At 31.7% G+C, this 20,905-nt stretch overlaps 1 protein-coding gene across 4 annotated transcripts in view; it reads left to right on the forward strand.

Moving 5' to 3' along the window:
- The window catches only part of LOC113518800 (chaoptin), an 81,114-nt gene that overhangs the window by 49,384 nt on the left and 10,825 nt on the right, over positions 1-20,905 (forward strand). For all 4 annotated transcript variants that reach the window (XM_052898503.1, XM_052898505.1, XM_026903795.3 and 1 more), the window contains exons 3-14: positions 10,321-10,410; positions 11,716-11,920; positions 12,466-12,636; positions 13,253-13,461; positions 14,722-14,876; positions 15,816-15,918; positions 16,439-16,639; positions 17,228-17,364; positions 18,697-18,916; positions 19,274-19,495; positions 19,925-20,166; positions 20,410-20,579. In XM_052898503.1, the coding sequence (XP_052754463.1) occupies positions 10,321-10,410; positions 11,716-11,920; positions 12,466-12,636; positions 13,253-13,461; positions 14,722-14,876; positions 15,816-15,918; positions 16,439-16,639; positions 17,228-17,364; positions 18,697-18,916; positions 19,274-19,495; positions 19,925-20,166; positions 20,410-20,579 (2,125 nt within the window). The remainder of the gene's footprint in view (positions 1-10,320; positions 10,411-11,715; positions 11,921-12,465; positions 12,637-13,252; positions 13,462-14,721; positions 14,877-15,815; positions 15,919-16,438; positions 16,640-17,227; positions 17,365-18,696; positions 18,917-19,273; positions 19,496-19,924; positions 20,167-20,409; positions 20,580-20,905) is intronic.

Genomic DNA, 20,905 nt, shown 5'->3' on the forward strand with positions numbered 1-20,905 from the left:
ATAATAATATAAAAAATATATTACGGAAAAAATAAGGCTAGAAGCCCGTCTTTTGTACCTTTATGTGTATATTTAAATTTGTATTTATGTTACTGTATTTCACATGAATTGTTCAATTGTCATTGTATATTTTTGTTTATGGTGCAATAAGGAGTTAAATAAATAAATTGTCTTCGATTTATTTATTACGTGATCTAAAACCTTAAGCTCCTAAAACAGCCGAAGCATCCATCCATATTCATATGTTTAAACTGTCACTTCTCAGAGGAAATAGGTAGGTACAGATAATAGGCAAAATGCTCTAACTTTTAGCTTTATAATATTAGTGATATTATAAAACTAACTTTTTTATGCAATTTATAATTGCGAACAAGCTGACGGCTCACCTAATAAAAAGTGGTAACCGTCGCCTATAAACATGGACATAACAGAGTATACTGTGTCACCCATGTTATTTTTCATGCGTTGTCATCTCTGAGGACTAAAATGTTATGCCTCTGTACCCTATAATTTCATTGCCTTTTAATGCGAAACACAGCTATACAAACACAACTGCTTCACGATAGAAACACTAACGGGACAGAAGTACTCAACCAGATGACTTTTGTATAAAGTCTCCCTCTGGTAGAAGTATAATTTCCGTTTACTTAAAAATGTTCCAACTAATAAACAATTAACAAAGTAATATGTTATGTTAAAAATATAATAAAAGGTAGAATATTCTTATTTTTTGCCCACTTTAACTCTTTTATCCAAAATTGATGTAAAAGAAATTCTATCTTCTTTGATTCAGTAGCTATGCGTTGATAAATCAGTTAGAATAATATTTTTTTTTATTTCACCCAAAATCTTGCGGCTTCTGGGAAAATAGTGAGCTAGCTCTTCGGGCAACAAATTCGTATAGCAATCCCATGAGGAAATGCAGCCTGAGTTCTTGGCAACACTTAAGAACTGAATAGATTTATTAGCTTTTATACATACATATACAGTTTTACCATAAACTTTTTACACTCGTAATATACGACAGAACCGTTCTGAATTCGGAAAGATGCAACTTGTATGTACAAACCTTTTGTAAAAATATATCTAAAGATTATTGAAATGGAAACCAAAGAAACAGACAGATTAGTACATCAATTAAGGATAATTGCTATTATCAAATGGGCTATTAACCAGTGATACACTAACTAATATGCAGAGCAATTGTTGTACCAGCCGTTAATTGTACACTGCTGTACATAGCTTCCCCCATAAGGGAGGGTTTTCCCAGTAGTTGCCACGCTTAGCAGAGGGGTTGGCAACAGTAGTTTGGCTTCTGGTGATGTTTTAAGAGGGACGCTGCTGCCCATCCCTTTACCATAAACTCCTTTAATTGCCTCTTACGATACCTACGGGAAAGGAGTGGTGACCTATTCTATACTGAAAGCTACATGGCTCTAAGTTATCTAAGGTAAAATAAACCTTTCCCCTGAGAAACATAGATTAAGAACTATGATTCGTAATCTATATTTTCATATAAACTTAAATAACATAGATAATGAATTCATTATATCTACTAAATAAATTTGCCAGTATTTATTAGATATAAACTTTTAATTGACGATTACCTTTTACAACCGGCTGTACGTACATTCATTTGAAAATATAATGAGGACCGTTTTCCCATAAATTGAAAACGTTAACGAAGCTTTTGATGGAATATGGGCGTTGTTTCGTGAAAGCGTTCGCGGAGGGATATATTTTAAGATTAGATGATTCCAGCAGTTTCATACAATTTTATTTCCCTACATTATTAATCATTGGTCTTTAGGCGTAACGTGACGCAAATACTTTTGTCAAATCTAATTATTCCAAACGGCGGTGGTGGGCTCGCCCCCCTTTTGAAGCGACATCAAAAGGAAAACTCTCAATCATTATTACCAGATTGGCCATTTCCTTTTTACAATTTTGGGTAAAAATATTTGTATCTAAATTTTGGTTTTGATTATTAATAATTGCAATGTAAAGCACAGGAAAAATCAACGCAAATTTGTGATTGAATAAAAATATAATGAGCGTGTCAATTTGGCAAAAAAAAAAATTATATGTAAGCATAAATAAAAAACTCGTCTGACAATGTTTTTTTGTAATTCGATCTCTATTTTTTTTTATTACTTGCTGATTTCATACAAGTTAACTGATAATAGCAACACAATTCTATATGATAAATAACGTAATGTAATAAAAGTAATTAATTAAAATCCTATTTATTTAGGTTAATTAAAATCGTGTTGTTTGTCTCCCAGGTAGAATATTATACCAATAATTATGGATATTAATAGGTTGTAATTTACATACAGTCATCATCTTCTTACCCTTATCCCAATAATTTGTAGTCAGCGTAATATGATTTTGTCCATATTACGAAAAGACTTGGTTTTTAGTTTTACGACCGGCCACCTGCCTGACGTCAACCCTCTTTGGGAATTTACATACAGTGTTAAAACTAATTATCGTGTGGTCCCGATCTCTCTTAAAACATCACCAAAGGTTATTTGCGATTGCCGATTCGCCTACCAAGCGAGGCAACTATTGACAATTAATAAAAATGATGATCGGAACTAAATTTTAATCTACAATAAATAACATATTTTATTTTTATACCACGAAGGTCGCAAACAAGCATAGTCCATCTGATGATAAACTATCACTATAGCCTATAGACGCCTATAACACTAGAAGTATCACGTACGCATTGTCGACCCTGAAAACACAGTTTTTAAATAATCTCATACTATATATAGTCTTTAGGTAAAACCTCAGTAGAAAACTTATTCCACAGTCTGAGCTATCGCGGGAGAAAACGTCGCTGAAACCGCACTGTACGCGACCATTTAGATTCAAGCGTGTGAATATGAATTTTCTGTCGATATCGAGCAATGCGATGATAAAAGGTGGCTACGCGCACCATTTCGAACAATTCCTCAGAACACAACCTGCTATACAAGCGGTAGAACACACAATACGAGGCAGTCTCGTCTCAGATTTATATATGATATAATCATGTACAATACTCATTTAAATTTAGACTATGACATACGTCAAAAACAAATTTTCACCTGAAACGGTATTAATATTCTCATTTTATTATTACTTACGTCAATCAAATTCCCTATTTTAAATAAGAACCATTTACTGAAATAATGAGAGGCTTGAAATAATAAAACAAAAGCTCAGGGTTTGTGCTTGAAATAAATTATTGATAAAAGTTAGCGTCTAAAACATCTGACGGTCATTACTACAAAATATTAGAATTATAATTTGTTGCTAGCTCGTGTCTACGTCTACGTCATACATCGATATATAAAATTTCACATATAAAGTGACACGGATCAAAATAAAAAAGAGATATTGTAGAACGAAACCTGAGGTCATTTTTATTTATAAACGTGTTATTAGATCATGTGTGACATCATCATAAAAGTTTTTACAATCAACTTAATTGTTAATTAATTAAAGTAGTAAAATATTTTTAAAAAATTATTGTAATTTCACTAATTGAAAGGTAAATTATCGTATGGTTCCGACATGGAGTAGTTCCTTTCCTTTCTCGTGGGTGTCATAAAAGGTGACTAAGGGAGGGCGAGGGATAGGCAGCTGCTTCTTGTCCCTTTTAAAACATCCCCAAAGCCTGACTGCGGTTTCCAATCTGCTTGCCAAGCGTGACAACTACTAGCAAAACCCCCTAAGGGGAAGATTTATGTTCAGCAATGGACAGTTAAAGGCTGCTGTGATAAAAGTAAATAAATAATATCATACGGTGCTGATATTTTGTGATATACCTGAAGAAGGTATATCCTCCTCCTTAAAATTAAAAAAAGTAATATTACATACATACATATCTGTCACGCCTGTCTCCCATTAGGGTATGCAGAAACAACGGAACGCCAAATGCTTCGATTCAGTAATAGTATACTTAAAGTAATATTATACTTCATAATAATACTTTGTTTTTTTTTATACCACTGAGGTGGCAAACAAGCATACGGCCCACCTGATGGTAAGTGGTTACCGTAGCCTATGAACAGCTACAATACCAGAGGTATTACGCGTGCGTTGCCGACCCTGAAGAAACCTCTTTACCCCCTTTTTGAAGAACCCCATGCTGTAGTCTCTTGGGAAAACCTCGGCAGGGAGCTCATTCCACAACCTGAGTGTTCGTGGGAGGAAACATCTCTGAAACCGCGCAGTACGCGACCATTGAGGCTGTAGGACATGAGGATGAACTCCCTGTCGATGGCGAGCCGTACGATGGTAGAAAGTGGCTGTGAGAATTTCTATATCTGGCTATAAAGTAATAGGTGTATTTAGAGGTTAATAGGGAAACATTGTCCATGCCATACCTGGTAAACCCGCTCCCGATTTTGCAAACCTATCAATTTCGATTAGCAATTTATATATATATATATATATATATATATATATATATATATATATATATATATCTGATATTAATAATAGCTTCTGCTTTAATATCAGATCAGAATCATCAAAAAGAAGGCTTTTACCTTCTTCTTCTTTAATTCTTCTTCTGAAGAATTAAAGAAGAAGAAGATAAAAGCCCTTTAAATAAAAAAAATAAATATATTTTATAAATACTCACCTTTATTGTGTTCAATGCTATTATGATATTTATCATACTACTTCACATTTTGTATTCAGTGAATCATTTTGTTAAGGATAAACACATCAGATGAATGGAATTTTTTATGTTTTATTTATGAGAAAAAGTATACATTTCGTCATAATATTTTGTTGTAAAGGAAATTTACATTGATTTTATTCAACTTTGTAAATTACATTTGAGTGAAGCATATAGTATACCTATATCGTCTTTAATATTATTGTTTTCTAGGTTTTATCTTTAACTTAGCGTGATCGAGATAACAATTCCATTTCTTAAAAATTTAATAGACTTTCCTGTCATTCGTGTTTTTACTGTGAAACAGTTGAATTTGCATGGCTGTGTTTCAGTTTGAAGGGTGGGATATGGCCGTGAATTTACAGGGTACAGAGGAATAACACCTGAGTCTTCAGGAATGGCAACGCATGGGGAGTATCATGGACGAAACAGTATATTCTGTTTTGTACATGGTACTGCTCATGTCTAAAGATGACGGTTACCACTTTCCATCAGGTGGGCCGTCAGCTTGTTTGCCATTCTAAATAACATAAAAAGTAAAACTCTCTCAAGTGATGTACTCGTACTTATCTGCAAACAGCAAACCTTAATCGCTTCAGACATTAACTGTCCATTGCTGAACATAAGCCTTCCTCATAAAGCGAGTTTTGCCAGTGGTTGCCAAACTTAGAAGGTGGAATGGGAACCTCAATTAAGTTTTTAGAGATATTTTAAAAGGGACGCTGCTGCCCATCTCTTTACAATTATGTTTCATTAGTCGCTTCTTACGCACCCTCAGATAAGGAAGGGGTGGCCTATTTTATGCCGGAACCACACGCAGTACTTACCTTACCAATATTATAAATATAAAAATGAATATTTATTTGTTACCTCTTGACGCCTTAACCGCTCAACCGATCTCCATGAATTTTGATATACAAATACTATTGGGGATGGATTAGGACGTAGTACTATTTGCCGAGTCAATCAACATATCCAGGTCACGCGGGCGAAGCCACGGGTATAAGCTAGTATACATATATAGATTCGTAACTTCCCAGGGGATGTTAGTTCGAATTTATTGTAACCGCATTCCGTAACAAACGTCCGTACCGTTCAATACTCACTGATATTTGTTAGTAACCGCAGTGGTAAATTTTACCCCCTCTGCTTTTACATGTTTATTCTCTCATTCAGTTGAGAATTAATTTGTAATGAGTATGAAAAATAGAAGAAGAGTCTGGAGTCAAAATATGCGTAAATGCGTGAACTTTTCTGGGTATGTCAACTATGCAGTTTATCCTTTGGACCTACACTAATTTACTGAGTGAAGCACAAAAATATGTTATTATTAAGTTGTTATGTAACACATAGAGGAGGTGTAAAATTTTGTGTTTTATATAAAAAAATAAATAAATAAAAAACGTTGAAACTTATTAATATTGTAATATAGTCCTATAGCAATAAAAAAAGTACTGTATTATATTTTTATCATTTGAAACTTTCAACCAAAAGGAGGTGGATTAACAGTGTTTGTTATTTAACATACTTGAAAAATATCTATGATAATATACTCAGAATAAATCAAATAGCTATATGAAAAAATATAAGTATACTTAAAAAACACATACTCCTCACAATTAAGTAATGGTCCTACTTCAGACACCAGTTCTTCATAATACATTAACTTATATAACATCCAATAATAAATATATTAGAATATAATAGATGTACAACCGGTATTGTGAAGGGAATAAACTTTATTATTATTATTATATGTACATATATTCTAACACTACATTAGTTTTATAATATACACACATTCTAACATATAATCTCTATTTATTTTCTACTCAACAGAACTTTTATTTGACAGTTTTCTTTTTGGGTATTATTACTATAATTAAAAGCCATAATATTAGTAAATTGCTTTCTACTAGTATTCAGTACATTGTTATTGGTTTGACCAACTTTAACGCAATAGTCGATCGACTATTTATTTAAGTTTATCTATAAATGGAAAGTAAATAATTTTAACTGAACTACATTGCCACTGTACCAGATTTCTGCATGATCGGGACATTGAATGACTGAAATATAAATTAACCTGTTGATACATCTTTTCCGTCATTTCAAATATTAAGTTGGTCCATTAAAATAAAATGAAATGAAAAGCGAAGATATGAGATGGTATCATATAATTAAAGATTGTGTCTCACATAGAAAAAAACGTCTTCGATTGTGACGAAACCAGTTATTTTAATCCAAAAACTAAACTACTAAACCGATTTAAAAAAAAAAAATTGTGGGTCAATTTGTAAAATCTGATTTAAAAACTAAACTACATAATTCAGTTTTTTCTATGAAATCAATATGAAAGTATATCCTTCCAAATAAAAAAAAAGAGTTTTTCAAGTCGATTTAGAACTGGGATTGAAGTTATGAGATAAAAAACATAAAAAAAATACAACTAAATTAAGAACCTCGTTCTTTTTGAAGTCGGTAAAAATGCGTCCATATATACATGTGTGCGATTCATATAAACGTCGAGTTTTAATTAACATTCATGTTACTTGTTTCGTAATGAACCTGACATGGAGCGGGAAGGCTTTATTTAAAATTAAAATGTATGGAGTATTTAACAGGGCTTGTTCGCAAAAGTTTGTTCCGTATGATAACCGGACGAGATGGACTGACTCTTTTACTTGAGCATTATTATTTATTTATTTTTATTTTAACTGTTAACTGTCCACTGTTGAACATAAGCTTTCCCCATAAGGGGAGTTTTGCTAGTAGTTGCCATGCTTAGCAGGAAGGTTGGCAGCAGCAGTTAGGCTGTTAGAGATGTTTTTAGAGGGGCATTGCTGCTTCTCCTTCGCCCTCGCTTAGTCACCTCTTATGACAACCTCGGGAAAGAAATGGGTGACCTATTCTATGTCAGGACACAAACGGTGTTAGTTATTTATAATAAAAAGAAATTATGTTCTACATATAAAAATTTTGGCCGTGTGGTCCGGCATAAAATTGGCCACCCCTTCCTTTCCCGAGTTGTCGTAAGAACCGACTAAGGAAGAGCAAGGGATGGGCAACAACGTCAACATATATATATATATATATATATATATATATATATATATATATATATATATATATATATAAAATCTTTATTTCTACATTAGTACGTGTATTTTCTGAAAATATTTTAATGTATAAATTAAATATACATTAATGTTGAGAGATGAAGCAGTTGGTAACATTTAATATAAAGGACAAACAAACAAATATAATTGAAGCTAGTTAAGCGGAAAACATTATCAATGGATGTCTTAGATGATTTTCTGCATAAATAACTTCATTTATATTTATTATTTATTTTATTTTTTACTGTCCTGGAATACGTACCCAATTATGTACGTACGAACTTAATACCTTATGGTACCTACCAGATATTCACTAAGTAGAAACTGTTTCAGTTTCTTTGTTTAAAAAAAAGAAAACGTGAAAAATATTAATGGGCAGTAGTGAAAAAAAAAAGTATAATATTTATAAAATACTGAAAACAAAACTGGCACATGCACGTTAGCCTGCAAACTAATCAAAATATTAAAAAAACCTTTAGTTTTTTTTTATGCAACTTAGAATGGAAGCCCACCTGGGCTGTCAGCTTGTTTTCATCAGGTGATGGAAAGTGGTAACCGTCGCCTATAGACATAAGCAGTACCATGTACATAACAGAGTATACTGTTTCGCCCATGATACCTCCCTCCCATCTTTCGTTGTCATTCCTGTTTGTTTGTTTACACTTGCTCTTATCCATACCGTTGCCTTCACCATACCGTTACTAGACAGGCTAATATGGATACCGATATTTATCTATATATTGGATTATTCCAGACATTAATAGCGGAAAAAGGTCATCACCCATTTCGATATTGTCACTCGTGTTGGTCGGATATCTATTTTCGTATATCTAAAAGTCTGTTAGCCAATATTATTTTTTGGATAACAGACTTTTAATATATTCGTTATTGGTCCAGTACATAGATATTGTAACTAAAATATATAGGTATTGCTATATATTATTCAGCCCTAACTGTTCCATTTTTATTTAAAAAAATTGTTGTAATTTTTTTTTTGTGCTGAATAATTCCTTTGCACTTGTTAACGGGAAAGTATTCGAAGCCTTTTTGCGGTGAAATGAGGAAAAAACATGTCTTGCCACTCTAAGACGAGGGCGGTTTTCTTTGCTCGTCTTGAAAAAAAGATAAAGTCAGTATAAATGTAATACAGGAAATAAACGGCTAATGCATTCTTGTATAGATATACTCGTATGTACTATCTTTTTTTTATACCACTTAGAATGGCAAACAAGCTGACGGCCCACCTGATGGAAAGTGGTAACCGTCGCCTATAGACATAAGCAGTACCATGGACATAACAGAGTATACTGTTTCGCCCATGATACTACCATCTACTAATAAGTACTACAAAATGTGAAAACTTATAAAGATATTTGAGTGTTCATTACTCAATTGCTGTTAAACCAACAGACATGGACTTACATAGATATAAACAAATTATAGAATTTAAAGTTTCATCTATGTAAGATGAATCACGTTCTAGACACACTTCTCTCTATCACATTGTAGGTTACGTTTTATATTAATACGCGTAGGCAAAGCCACGGATTACAACTAGTACATGATAATTGCAATAAGATGATAAATAATAATAAATAGAAATGATAAAGAGTATCGTATCCTTATTATTATTATATACTTATTTAAATAAAAGTTCCAAACTTATAAGATACTAGCTATTACCCGTGACATTGTCTGCGGGATCGGGCACTGACTGAGATGAAATAGCCTATACCTTTCTCCAACCCTTATAATATAAGTATATCGGGGCGTAAGGGATTATTAGTAATGGGATCTGATTGACCCATTGCTAGCAATACACCCTATCAGGTCGACCTCCACGCGGTTCCCCCTGGAAACCGTCATGGTTAATTCTAGTGCAATTCGTCACGATGGGCTAACTGGCCTGCCTTTTCATCCTTACCTGTCATCCCTCACCGGTGCCCCGCCAGCGTATCCCGTATAGCGCAGGCGGGATTACCATTCCATTATCACCTATTAAAAAATTTCCAAATATATCATATTTGTCAGTTAATGGCTGTTATGTTATGGCTGAATGTTAGAGCCGTAAGAAGTAACTAAGAAACACATATTCATATTTATAATATTAATAGATAGATAGATAAATAATCTTTATTACCAGTAATAATATTTAAAAAAATCAACAATAAGGATGTAAAGTCCTTAAGTTTACATCATCATCATTGTCAGTCTACTACAAACTACTTCTGGACATAGATCTCTCCCAAGGCACCCCACTGAACAAGTCTTCATACTTCTTGACTATTGTTCTTAGCTACGTTACACGTCAAATAAATTCAATACGATCAAAATAAACTGTATAAATGCAATAAACGCGAAAATATATTTTTTTCAATAGGTACAAAAACCCCAACCGAACTCCCTAACAAAGCCCATCAATCTATTCCGCTGACAGCGAATCTATTGTAATTCTTATTGCCAATATGATAACAAAGGGTCCGGGAAGGTAAACTAATAAATTATCCTCTCTTGTTCCAGAGTTTGATGACGATTATCAAGTTTGGGTACACCCTGGTGGTCGTTACGCTTCTATTGATGATATGGGCATCACTGTCGAGAGCGTTAGACGTGAGTATATTTTTTATTATACAAAAACCTACTAATATTATAAATGTAAATGTTTTTAAGGGTGTTTGGATGTTTGTTGCTCTATCACGCTTAAACAGCTGTGTGGATGAGAATGAAATTTAGTACACGAATAGATTATATTTTAAATATACAGAATACACTGTATACTGATTTACGCAATTAAAGCTACGGGGAATAACTAGTTTTTACTAACATTATACAAATGTGATAGTTTTTTTTTTATTACATTATAGCAGTGTGACGGCTTAACCAATAACTGTAAAATTTGATAAATGGAATAGAGGAGGATATACGCTACTTAAAAGTATATTCACTGACCAGAATAAATTTTGGTCAGTGAATATATCCCGGTCACGTGAACGAAATCGCGGGTAAAATCTAGTATCATTATCATCATAACCTTTGGGGGGTTTTACTAGTAATTGCCGCGCTTGACAGGCGGGTTGGCAACCTCAATTAGACTTTGGTGATGTGGTAAGACTGACGCTGCTGCCCATTCTTCGACTATTAAGTTCTCTTAGTTGCCTTTTACGATATCCACGGTAATGGAAGGATTGCCTATTTTATTCCCAGAGCACACGGCAAAAATCTAGTATAATACACATATATTATTTTGTTACATATTAATGTAGGCATGAGTAGTGTATTGTGACCCACATAAAATGGAATGATAACCCTGAAAGTGTTGCAAAGAGTTAATTGATATAAGTGACGGTATAATGATTACTGTCAACAATGGAATAAATATTGATGTATAATTCCCTAAGCTGTTCATAAAATTCAAATTTTTATACTTCTAAATACATCATCTGGGTTTTAGAGTTTTTTATAGCACTATACCATTTCAATGTATCAATCTTGATCTCAATGCATCCAATCTTTTTTAAAACTCAAAAACATCTAGAAAAGTAACTCAGAATACCAGACCATTGGTCAATTCAGAAAACTTTATTACCTAATCTCATGAAAAACAAACCCAGTATCTTAGTGGTAATCAAATTATATGTGTCTCAAGCATATTAATAAGTATACTATCACACCAAACGCCTATGGTATTAAAGCTAGGATATGCTGTGTTGTAAGACACCAGGCAACGAACATCTGTGGGTACCACCCAAAACATTCAAATCCGATACAATTTAGGAAATATTTCCTAAATTGACTTGACCAGAATTCGAACCCAGAACCTCGTTACATGAATAAATATGTTCAATACTATGCTACGCAGATCGTCAGTTATAATTAATAATTATTAATATTTATTCTAACCTTTCTACCTTACAGTTACACGTGGACACAGGGCATCCACCGTGCCTTTTTCAAGCATTATGTACGTGCTCCAAGCCGGCTGGAGATTTGGGCATTGTGACTTGCAATCACGTGCCCATATACAAGGTTCCGGCTGCAGTCAACAGCTCTAAAGTGTTTATGTTACAACTTACAGGAAACAATATAAGAGATCTGGAACCTCAGTTCTTCCAAGCTACAGGTAATATTCGCAATACTACGCTCTTAAATATTTTAATTTTAGACTTTAGTCTTCAGAAATAGCAACACACTACTCTTCATCAGGAAGGCCAACATCATGTTTCAATTCCAATTTGTATAAGAAATGCCTTTATTATCTCTTTAGTATTCTCTAATTACAGATTTTTTAAATAATATCTGGCAATCTTCTAATACCAAGATACGTCAATCACTTTAGCGATCATTATATCAATCGTTCTTCTTCATAATTTAATTATATTAGGTGTTTGCATAAGTAAATTAACAAAAGAAAGTAATTAATTACAGAACCAAAGAAGTACATTAATTATTATTTGTAACTTACGAAACAAGCTTAAAAACAAAATAAATCAAAAGCCACTTCACTCTTTATTATTAAAGATCCTCTAACAACTCTCCCAACACATTTTCATAAAGGAAAGTTTTACCTGCATAAATCTGGCCCACCTGTATTTTGTAACAGAAGCATGTTGGTGTCGTGTTTCAAACTTCCCGCTGAATCTTAACCTATTAAATAATTCATTGCAGGATTGTACAGACTAGCAATAAACCAGAACCCTCTAGAGATGATCCACGAAGAAGCATTCCACGGACTAGAAAACACATTGTGGGAACTAGAACTGAAGGAAGATAAACTAACGGCGGTGCCAAGCAGATCTCTGAGATTCCTGCAAAAGTTACGACAACTTGATTTATCAGGTAATTTAAACTAGTTCAAATCTGGTAGAATCAGAATCCGCCAGTCTGTAAGGAATAAGTATGGACTTTGTAAGGAATTGAGAATGAATCATGAAAAGAGGTACTTTTAAAAGGAATTTTAATACTAGGTAACTTATTACGGAGGTTTCTGCAAGAGACTCGGAGTCGATTTCTTTTTGAATAATTTAAGCCTTATCTCGTGATTATTTTAAGATAGAATAACTATGAAATACTGAAATAATTTAACGACCAGGAAAGTATAGATTTTAAAAATATTCGTCACTTAATCAATTTATGAGTTTTGACGTTTGATATTCTTGCTCTTTAATTGAATGGTTAGTTATTTTCTTAGCTTATAGTTATTGTATTATTAAATAAAAAGTATATACATTATTTTTAGATATCGTATTAGTTTTTGTAACGTTTATACATTATAATTTAAATGTTTTTTTAGGGATCTGTTTAATCATATATCAAACTTTTTTTGATGTAATATACTATTTATACTATATTAATCATTGTTTTTTAATTACATTAGTAATCATGTATTTAACAAAAGTTAATATAAAAATTTATAATAAATATAATTATTAACAGTATCATATTTTAATTTCAGGTAATGAAATAACGGAAATATCAGGAGAGAATTGGAGAGGACTGCAGGATACGTTGCATACGTTGATATTAGCAGATAATTCAATAGCAACGCTACCTTTGGATGCTTTCTCTGGACTGCCTATGCTGGAAACTTTGGACCTCCATGGAAACCATTTAGCAGTAATTGACAGCGGAGTCTTTCGAGATGGGATGAGCAGGCTGAATAAGGTAAGTTATTAAAGTTGATAAACATAATTTTGTCTTAAAAATTACGAAACATACCTCGATTTTTTTATTTGCAAAGTTTACTACATTTATATGATAGAATACACATTATATAGATCTCTCAATACGCCACAATAGGACAGTATAATTAATATATTGACACATTCTCTCTAGATAACTATGATCATCTTGATGCGCAATCTCAATGAAGTGGAAGGAAAGAATTCTAATTTCAAACGCCAACACAAACCAATAGAGATATAAATATATACCCCGCATACAGCGCATAAAACGTTATCATTCCATTTTTATCTACATAAAAAAACTTCTACTTGGTGGACTGTAACCACAGAACAGACTGAACTATCGTTAGAATATCTTTACCATTTTCTGGTATAATCTAGCTAAATGCAAATAACGTCATTACAATGTCATTCACTATACCCTTAAGCTATATTTGATTTCACGTTATGATTCTCATGCAATTTTTATCCAATAATCGTTCCTGTGCTTATTTCTCTATTACATAATATATTTTACGAAATTATAATTTTTTTTAGATATGCATATTTAGTTGTAGTTACTGTCATAGAGCAAGTTCGCACTACATGTTTAATACTGCTTCATAGTTTGTAGGTCGTCTTCGTTGTGCCACGAAGGCCTCTTCATGTTCTACTGCGTGACAGTTTTATGTGTTCTCCAAAGCATGAAGCGATTAATTTTAATTCCATCCGAACATTTGAATTTGAGCATTTCAAAGATTTCAAAGATCTGGAATATTTTAGGATCACGGAATTTCGACTGCGGTATAATCAAATATTTGGGCAAAGTCACATTATTGATTTCCATCTCGTGACATAGTATTCTTAGTTATCTATAGTGTTACATTTTCCTCGTAAAAAAGAAATGCCAGTAAATTCTTATCTTCAATGTTGTTGAAAAAGATATCAATCATATTAGAAATGTCCTAGTGAAAATAGCGACAATGGATGTTTCTTTTAATTATTTTAAGGAAAGGGCTCAGATAATAAAAGAGGAAATATACTCTCCTACTATTAAATCATTTTGTCATATTTCAAGAATTTTAACGATCCACTGTTAGAGTGTATACGATAATTAGTACTTTATTAAAAGAGGAATAAATTTTACATTACTTTATTTATAGCATCTGAGAGTACTATTCTATACTTGATGGTTAAACATTTACAGTACCAGATTCGTAATTATATTTTTAACCTGACACTTCTGTCTCAACCTTTTCAGTTGCTTCTGAGCGATAACCAGCTATCATTCATCCCATACGAAGAGATTGCTCCGCTGCGCCAACTAAGGTTCCTGGATCTCGCCAACAATATCATCAAGCAAGTGCCGCCAGCGCATGATTTGAACAGCGTCAGGCTAGCATTAGATACTTTGAAGTAAGTGCATCTTAAATCGACTTCTAAAAACACATTACGTATCCTGATCGAAACGTCAAAATAAGCCAGATAAATTATCATATTTTATCTAAATGATCGCGTTCATTTCCGTCTCTTATAAACCATAGACAATGTAACGCAAAATCTGAAACTTTACATTACAGTATATTTTGCTTCGCAAATTATAAAAAAACACAACTGCCCTGCTAAAACGAATTATTTTCCAAGAAAATCATGGCCTGTATTATTCTTGATAATATAAATATTCTAATGATACCTCACACACCCAAATCTATTAAACCCTTTTGAACAGTCATATAATAAGGTAGTTATTTCTACACATTTTCAGATTTATAGACCGATTATTTTGATAAGATTTAAATAGAGCATTTTATGTAAAAATGTAATACGAGTAGTAATGGTCTCAGGAATATATCTAACAAAGGTAAATGTAATCTAAGTGATCTCAACAACAACTAAAATATGTGTAGTTTATGTACATTTTAAGAGATTTCTAAAGGATTTTTCATTTCAAATAATTTGTATGTGTTTGGTGTATATCTATATATGTATATTACGCAAATTCCAATATTTATTCTAATTTTGATCAGATTTTGATATTTGCATTGCATTTCATTTTGTAATGATTGTAGTGGCAGTTTGTATTGTTTTCAACAAAAATTTTCAATTGTTAAAAAAGGAATCGTTATACCCTTTGGTTTTTTATTTAATTTAACAAACACTAAAGTCTTAAGTTTGAACACCGTGTTGGTATTGTCAGTATCAAAAATGTTTTTTGATCACTTCTGAGTAATTCTTATGTGATACAAAATGTCTTTAACAAATAATTGTAAAGATTGGGATGAGTGCGCCCAAAATACGTACTTACATAATTTCTAAAAAAGGAAAGTGCATACTTAGTATAATTTCTTTCCACAGATTGGACAACAATATCATAAACACGCTAATGCCAGGGTCTTTCAAATACTTCAGCGTATTGAACACTACATCTCTCGACAGAAACCCCATTTATGTTATAAGGGTAAGTACTTGTCTACTTTATATACCTACTTACGTTAATAAAAGAAATTAATCATGTACTTTTAGAGTTTTCTATCATAATTTTTCTTTTGACCCAATATAAATTTGACTTTATAAAATTTGAAAATCCCAGTTCAGTTTATCTGGTCAAACTCAAAACTCTCAATCAGTCACACGTACTTAAGAACTGCTAAAGAATGTTTATACTGAAATATAGAAAATAAACAAAACATATGAATTTTCAAAAATTATTTAAAGATTTGATACATTTCTAGAATTTTATATACTATCATTATTGGTTGTATTTAATTAAAAAAAAAATATTTAAAAGAATAGCAAATATGAAGTAGTTTTTTTAGTAACAAATTTATGTACAACTTGAATATCATCATCACGAAATACATCACCTTTACTATTGTAATTGTAATCCATTATCTACTTTTCGTCATATTTCATCTCAATATTAGTGAATTGTATAAAAATAACAAACATTTTAATATCACATTATGTTAAAATTACAGGAAGATGCATTCCGTAACGCAAAAATCAAGACACTCTCTCTCCGGGACTGTGCGATCTGGGATCTGTCGCCGGCATCGTTTGCCGGACTCGAGAATAGCTTGCAGAGTCTAGACCTTTCGGAGAACAACTTGACTATGATATCAAAATTTATGTTGAACAAGCTAGATTCTTTGAGGTTCCTCAACCTTAGAGAGAATAAGGTAAGAACTTTTATATAATTTTGAATGGTAAACAGACCTATCTGATGCGTAGTTTAAATCATCATCCATAATAAAGACATGAATAGTACCATAGGCATAACGGAGTACAATGAGACGTTCAAAACACATGTGTGTATGTATTCCACATGTGTTGCTATTCTTGAGAACTCTATGTAATGTCTCCGTACCCTGTAGTTTCAGTGCCATATTTCACCTTTCACTAAAATATAACTCTGCAAGCGCAGCTGCTTTATGGCAGAAATACGAATGGGGTAGAAACACGTGTAACTTGTTGCCTTTTAATCTAAACTTGAGAAGGGTTTGATATCTCTTAGGGTAACAAGGACCTTTATCCTTTGACTTTTAAAGAACTTAATGTCAATCATTTTGACTATCTTCTTAATCAATTAGAGAGTAATGAAGTGTTTAAATCTTTATGTATGTACATTTAATATTTATTGCCTAGTTTGGAACTGGATTTTATAAAGTGAAAAAAAAAGCTCTGAGAATAATCACTCTATTTTTTAAATAATAGAAAGACTGGCAAAAACGAAATTAGCTAATTACTACTAAATAATTTTTTTACAGGTAGATATCAATTTACTGGCAAGCAATATTCCATCAGAGTACGCCCAATTATCTTTCAACAATTTTCAATACAGATTATTTAATTTGGACATAAGTGGATCGTCTTCTATTGAGATGAGTCTCCAGGATATAAGAAGGTATGTGGAATTTTCAATTATATTAATAATGAATAGAAAGTTCTCGTAGACCGATTCTCATAAAAATCATTGAATGAAATATCGTTGAAATTGAGAATTTCAAATCAAATATCCAATATACAGTATATAAATATCAAATATACAGCACTAAAAAAAAATATTTTAGCATAATATTTCTTATGAAGTTGATATCATAAAATAATTGTGGAATGGTTAATTTTAAACTTTTTCGTTGTTTACACATATTTTAAATAGACAATCGAGACTTAACGCGATGAAAAACCTTTTCAGGTAAATAGTACCTAGGTATATGGTATACCTTTGTGTATTATTATTTTTTTCTCATTTATGTTATCTCGCTTTTTTTGTATATGTATGTTGTAATTTGTGTGCTGTAAGTAATGCAAATAAATTATCTATCTATCTATCTATCTACCTGCTTCTTTATTACCGACGTTTAAATAAAGAAGTATATATTATTTACCTGCAAAAGTTTTTCATCGTATTAAATCTCGATTGTGTATTTAAAATAATTGTAGATTAGCATAATGTAAAGATAAAACGATTTTTGAGGAGAGTTTGATTAGTCTTCACTATTTTAGTATGCCAATATGAATATAGGAGTGTCAATTGAATAGAATAGAATATGAAATATTTATTGCCAAAAAACAAACAATTACAACAGAAAATACATATATAAGAAGTGTTTCATATTAGGCAAAAGGAACTGTCTTAGCTGATGCTGTAAATGTCCCAATGCAATGTGTACAGCTACACATCGCTGGTTTTCAGTCAGTCCAGCAATTGATGCGATTGTCATACCATAAAATATAACTATTTATTCTGATTCATACACATATTTATTATATGAGGTTATACTTTGGCTTCTGTACAAAAGTAAAAAAAAATACCTTTTTATCGCTATAGGTAGTAGAATCATAAAACGGTCCGTATTTATAATATGTACTCTCATTTTGTAATTTGAATTCACTGTATTTTTGCTCTTTGCCTATCAAAGCTGACATCCTACCTGATAGAAAGTAGTAACCGTCGCCTATAGACATGAGCAGTACCATGGACATAACAGGGTATACTGTTTCGTCTTGATACCCCCCATACGTTGCCATTCCTGAGAACTCAAGTGTTATTCCTCTGTACCTTGTAAATTTACGCCATATTCCACCCTTCAAACCGAAACACAGCCATACAAACACAACTGCTTCACGGTAAAAACACAAATGGGACAGAGGTACTCAAGCAATCGACTTTTGTACAAAGTCTCCCTCTGGCAAAATTAATAATATATCTAAAATTATAGTATACTATTTTCAGAATGAGATCTCTTCGATCAGTATCAGTAGGTAAACTGATAAGACGAACTATAAGAGCTGAAGACTTCCAAGAGTTCGGAGTGGAGTTGGAAGATCTGAAAATCTTCGGCAGCAATATCAACAAAATAGAATCTAGTGCGTTCCAACACGTCAGGACTATTAAAACATTGGATTTATCCGAAAATGACATAGACTTTATAGACCCATTTGCATTTGCTGAGGTAAATATTGCTTTAATAATGATAAACATTAACTATACTGCAAAATTAAGATAACTGAGACGTTATTAATGAAAGTCTATATTCCTAAAATTATTATTTAAGAAAATATGTTTATAAATTACTTAGTTACATGTACGTAATGTATTTTAACCTAATCCTCTAATATTATCCTTATTCTACTAATTAAAATTTAATTATATACATAGTTCAACCCAACACACTTTTAGACCTATGTTTAATAATAGACAATGAATGGCTGCCACTAATAATAATAATATCGCCATAATGATAATTTAGAACTATTCAGTATCTTTTCAATTTATACATTCTATAATACATGTATTTATTTCATTTCAGTTGCACAGCTTAACGACCCTAAAAATGGCAAACGGTCTATCAGAGACAGTAAAGATCTTACCATTCGAGCCTCTAAAAGCATTGATTGAGCTACAATACTTGGACTTCAGTAATAACAAGTTAAAGAATGTTCCAGATACGTCGTTTCATTTCTTGTACAAATTAAAATCACTGAATCTACAAGACAATGCTATTGATCATTTCTCGAAAGGAACTTTACAGGTTAGTGATGAAGTAAATAATTTGAGTGAACCCAACACATCATGTTATGCAATTAAAACATTAAAGGCAACAAAAAAATAGCATAAACGTCACTTTAAAACAAAAATATTGGATAAGTACTCCATATGAGCCCTAAAAATTTGCTACTCGTTTATTAATAAAATAAAGATTTTACACATTAATAAGCAACCTAATAAATACCTAACAAATAATACATTTAACGCTTAGGTAAGGGCTTTTCGAAGTTATATTGTTAAATATGTAACATATTTTAATAGTGTTCTAATAAAACAAATCTAGAGTCGTCTGTTTTCATTTCCTAGCTAAATTATAATAATAATATCACTATTTTCTCATCCCCAATATCATCATATGCAGTCTGTTCTGCTTTGTCTCCAACTACATATTTTCTTTATTTTTTTGTTACAGGGTGATATCCACGGAAAGTTAGAAAGCATTTGCCTATCATTAAATCAATTGAATCAATTAGTTCAACATACATTCGTAGATTTAAAAGAATTGCAAGAAATTCTAATAGAAGACAATTTGATAGAAATTATTCAGAGGCGAGCGTTTACTGGTCTTGATAATTTGAAAGTAATCCGATTGAGAGGTAACAGAATTTATGAAATTAGCGAGGAAGCATTCCAGAATATTCCAGCTCTTAAAGAGTAAGTCAATGATTTATTATAAATGCCATAAATAATCCATTTTTATAATAATTAATTTCATTAAAAATTTGACAATTGATTTGATTAATATTCAATCACTGTTGTCTAAACCAGTTTTCATTTTAATTTGCAGGATAAGAGGAATTAAAATAACATGTTCTTAATTTATTAATTTTACAAAATATTTACTTAAATAACAGACGTTTTAAAAAATAAATTTTATATTCGGTAATGTTGTTTCAGGCTGGATGTGTCATTTAACCGGCTCGATACATTCAAATTTTCCATCTTCGACCAAGTTGGTTCAGCCACAGCACTGAAAGTCAATGCATCGTACAACAGAATCATTGCACTCACAGACTCTAATGCACCCAGCTTCTTCACCAACAACTTTTTTATACCCAAGGCTCAGAGTAAGTTGTTAATTGTCACCATTACCAAGTTTTTTTAAATATACCTTATTAGAAATTAATATATGAAAATGTAATATTAAATTAATATTAATTTCCAGTATTTATTTTATTTTTATTTTCTGGTATAGATTCATCAACAGTTATAGAAATGTTATATTTAATATCTTTTGTCATTAACCTATTATTACTCATTAATATAATAGTGGCCTCTTTATATATTTATATCTTTTTACTACTTTTTTCTTTTAACGTATCTTCTTATCATATTATTATTATTAATTAAGTTTTTTTTATTTGTTTTTGCTCTCCTTTATAATTTTAAAATA

Source organism: Galleria mellonella, unplaced genomic scaffold (genome assembly GCF_026898425.1).
Source record: "Galleria mellonella isolate WM207_F2 unplaced genomic scaffold, CSIRO_AGI_GalMel_v1 utg44, whole genome shotgun sequence".
Classification (NCBI taxonomy): domain Eukaryota; kingdom Metazoa; phylum Arthropoda; class Insecta; order Lepidoptera; family Pyralidae; genus Galleria; species Galleria mellonella.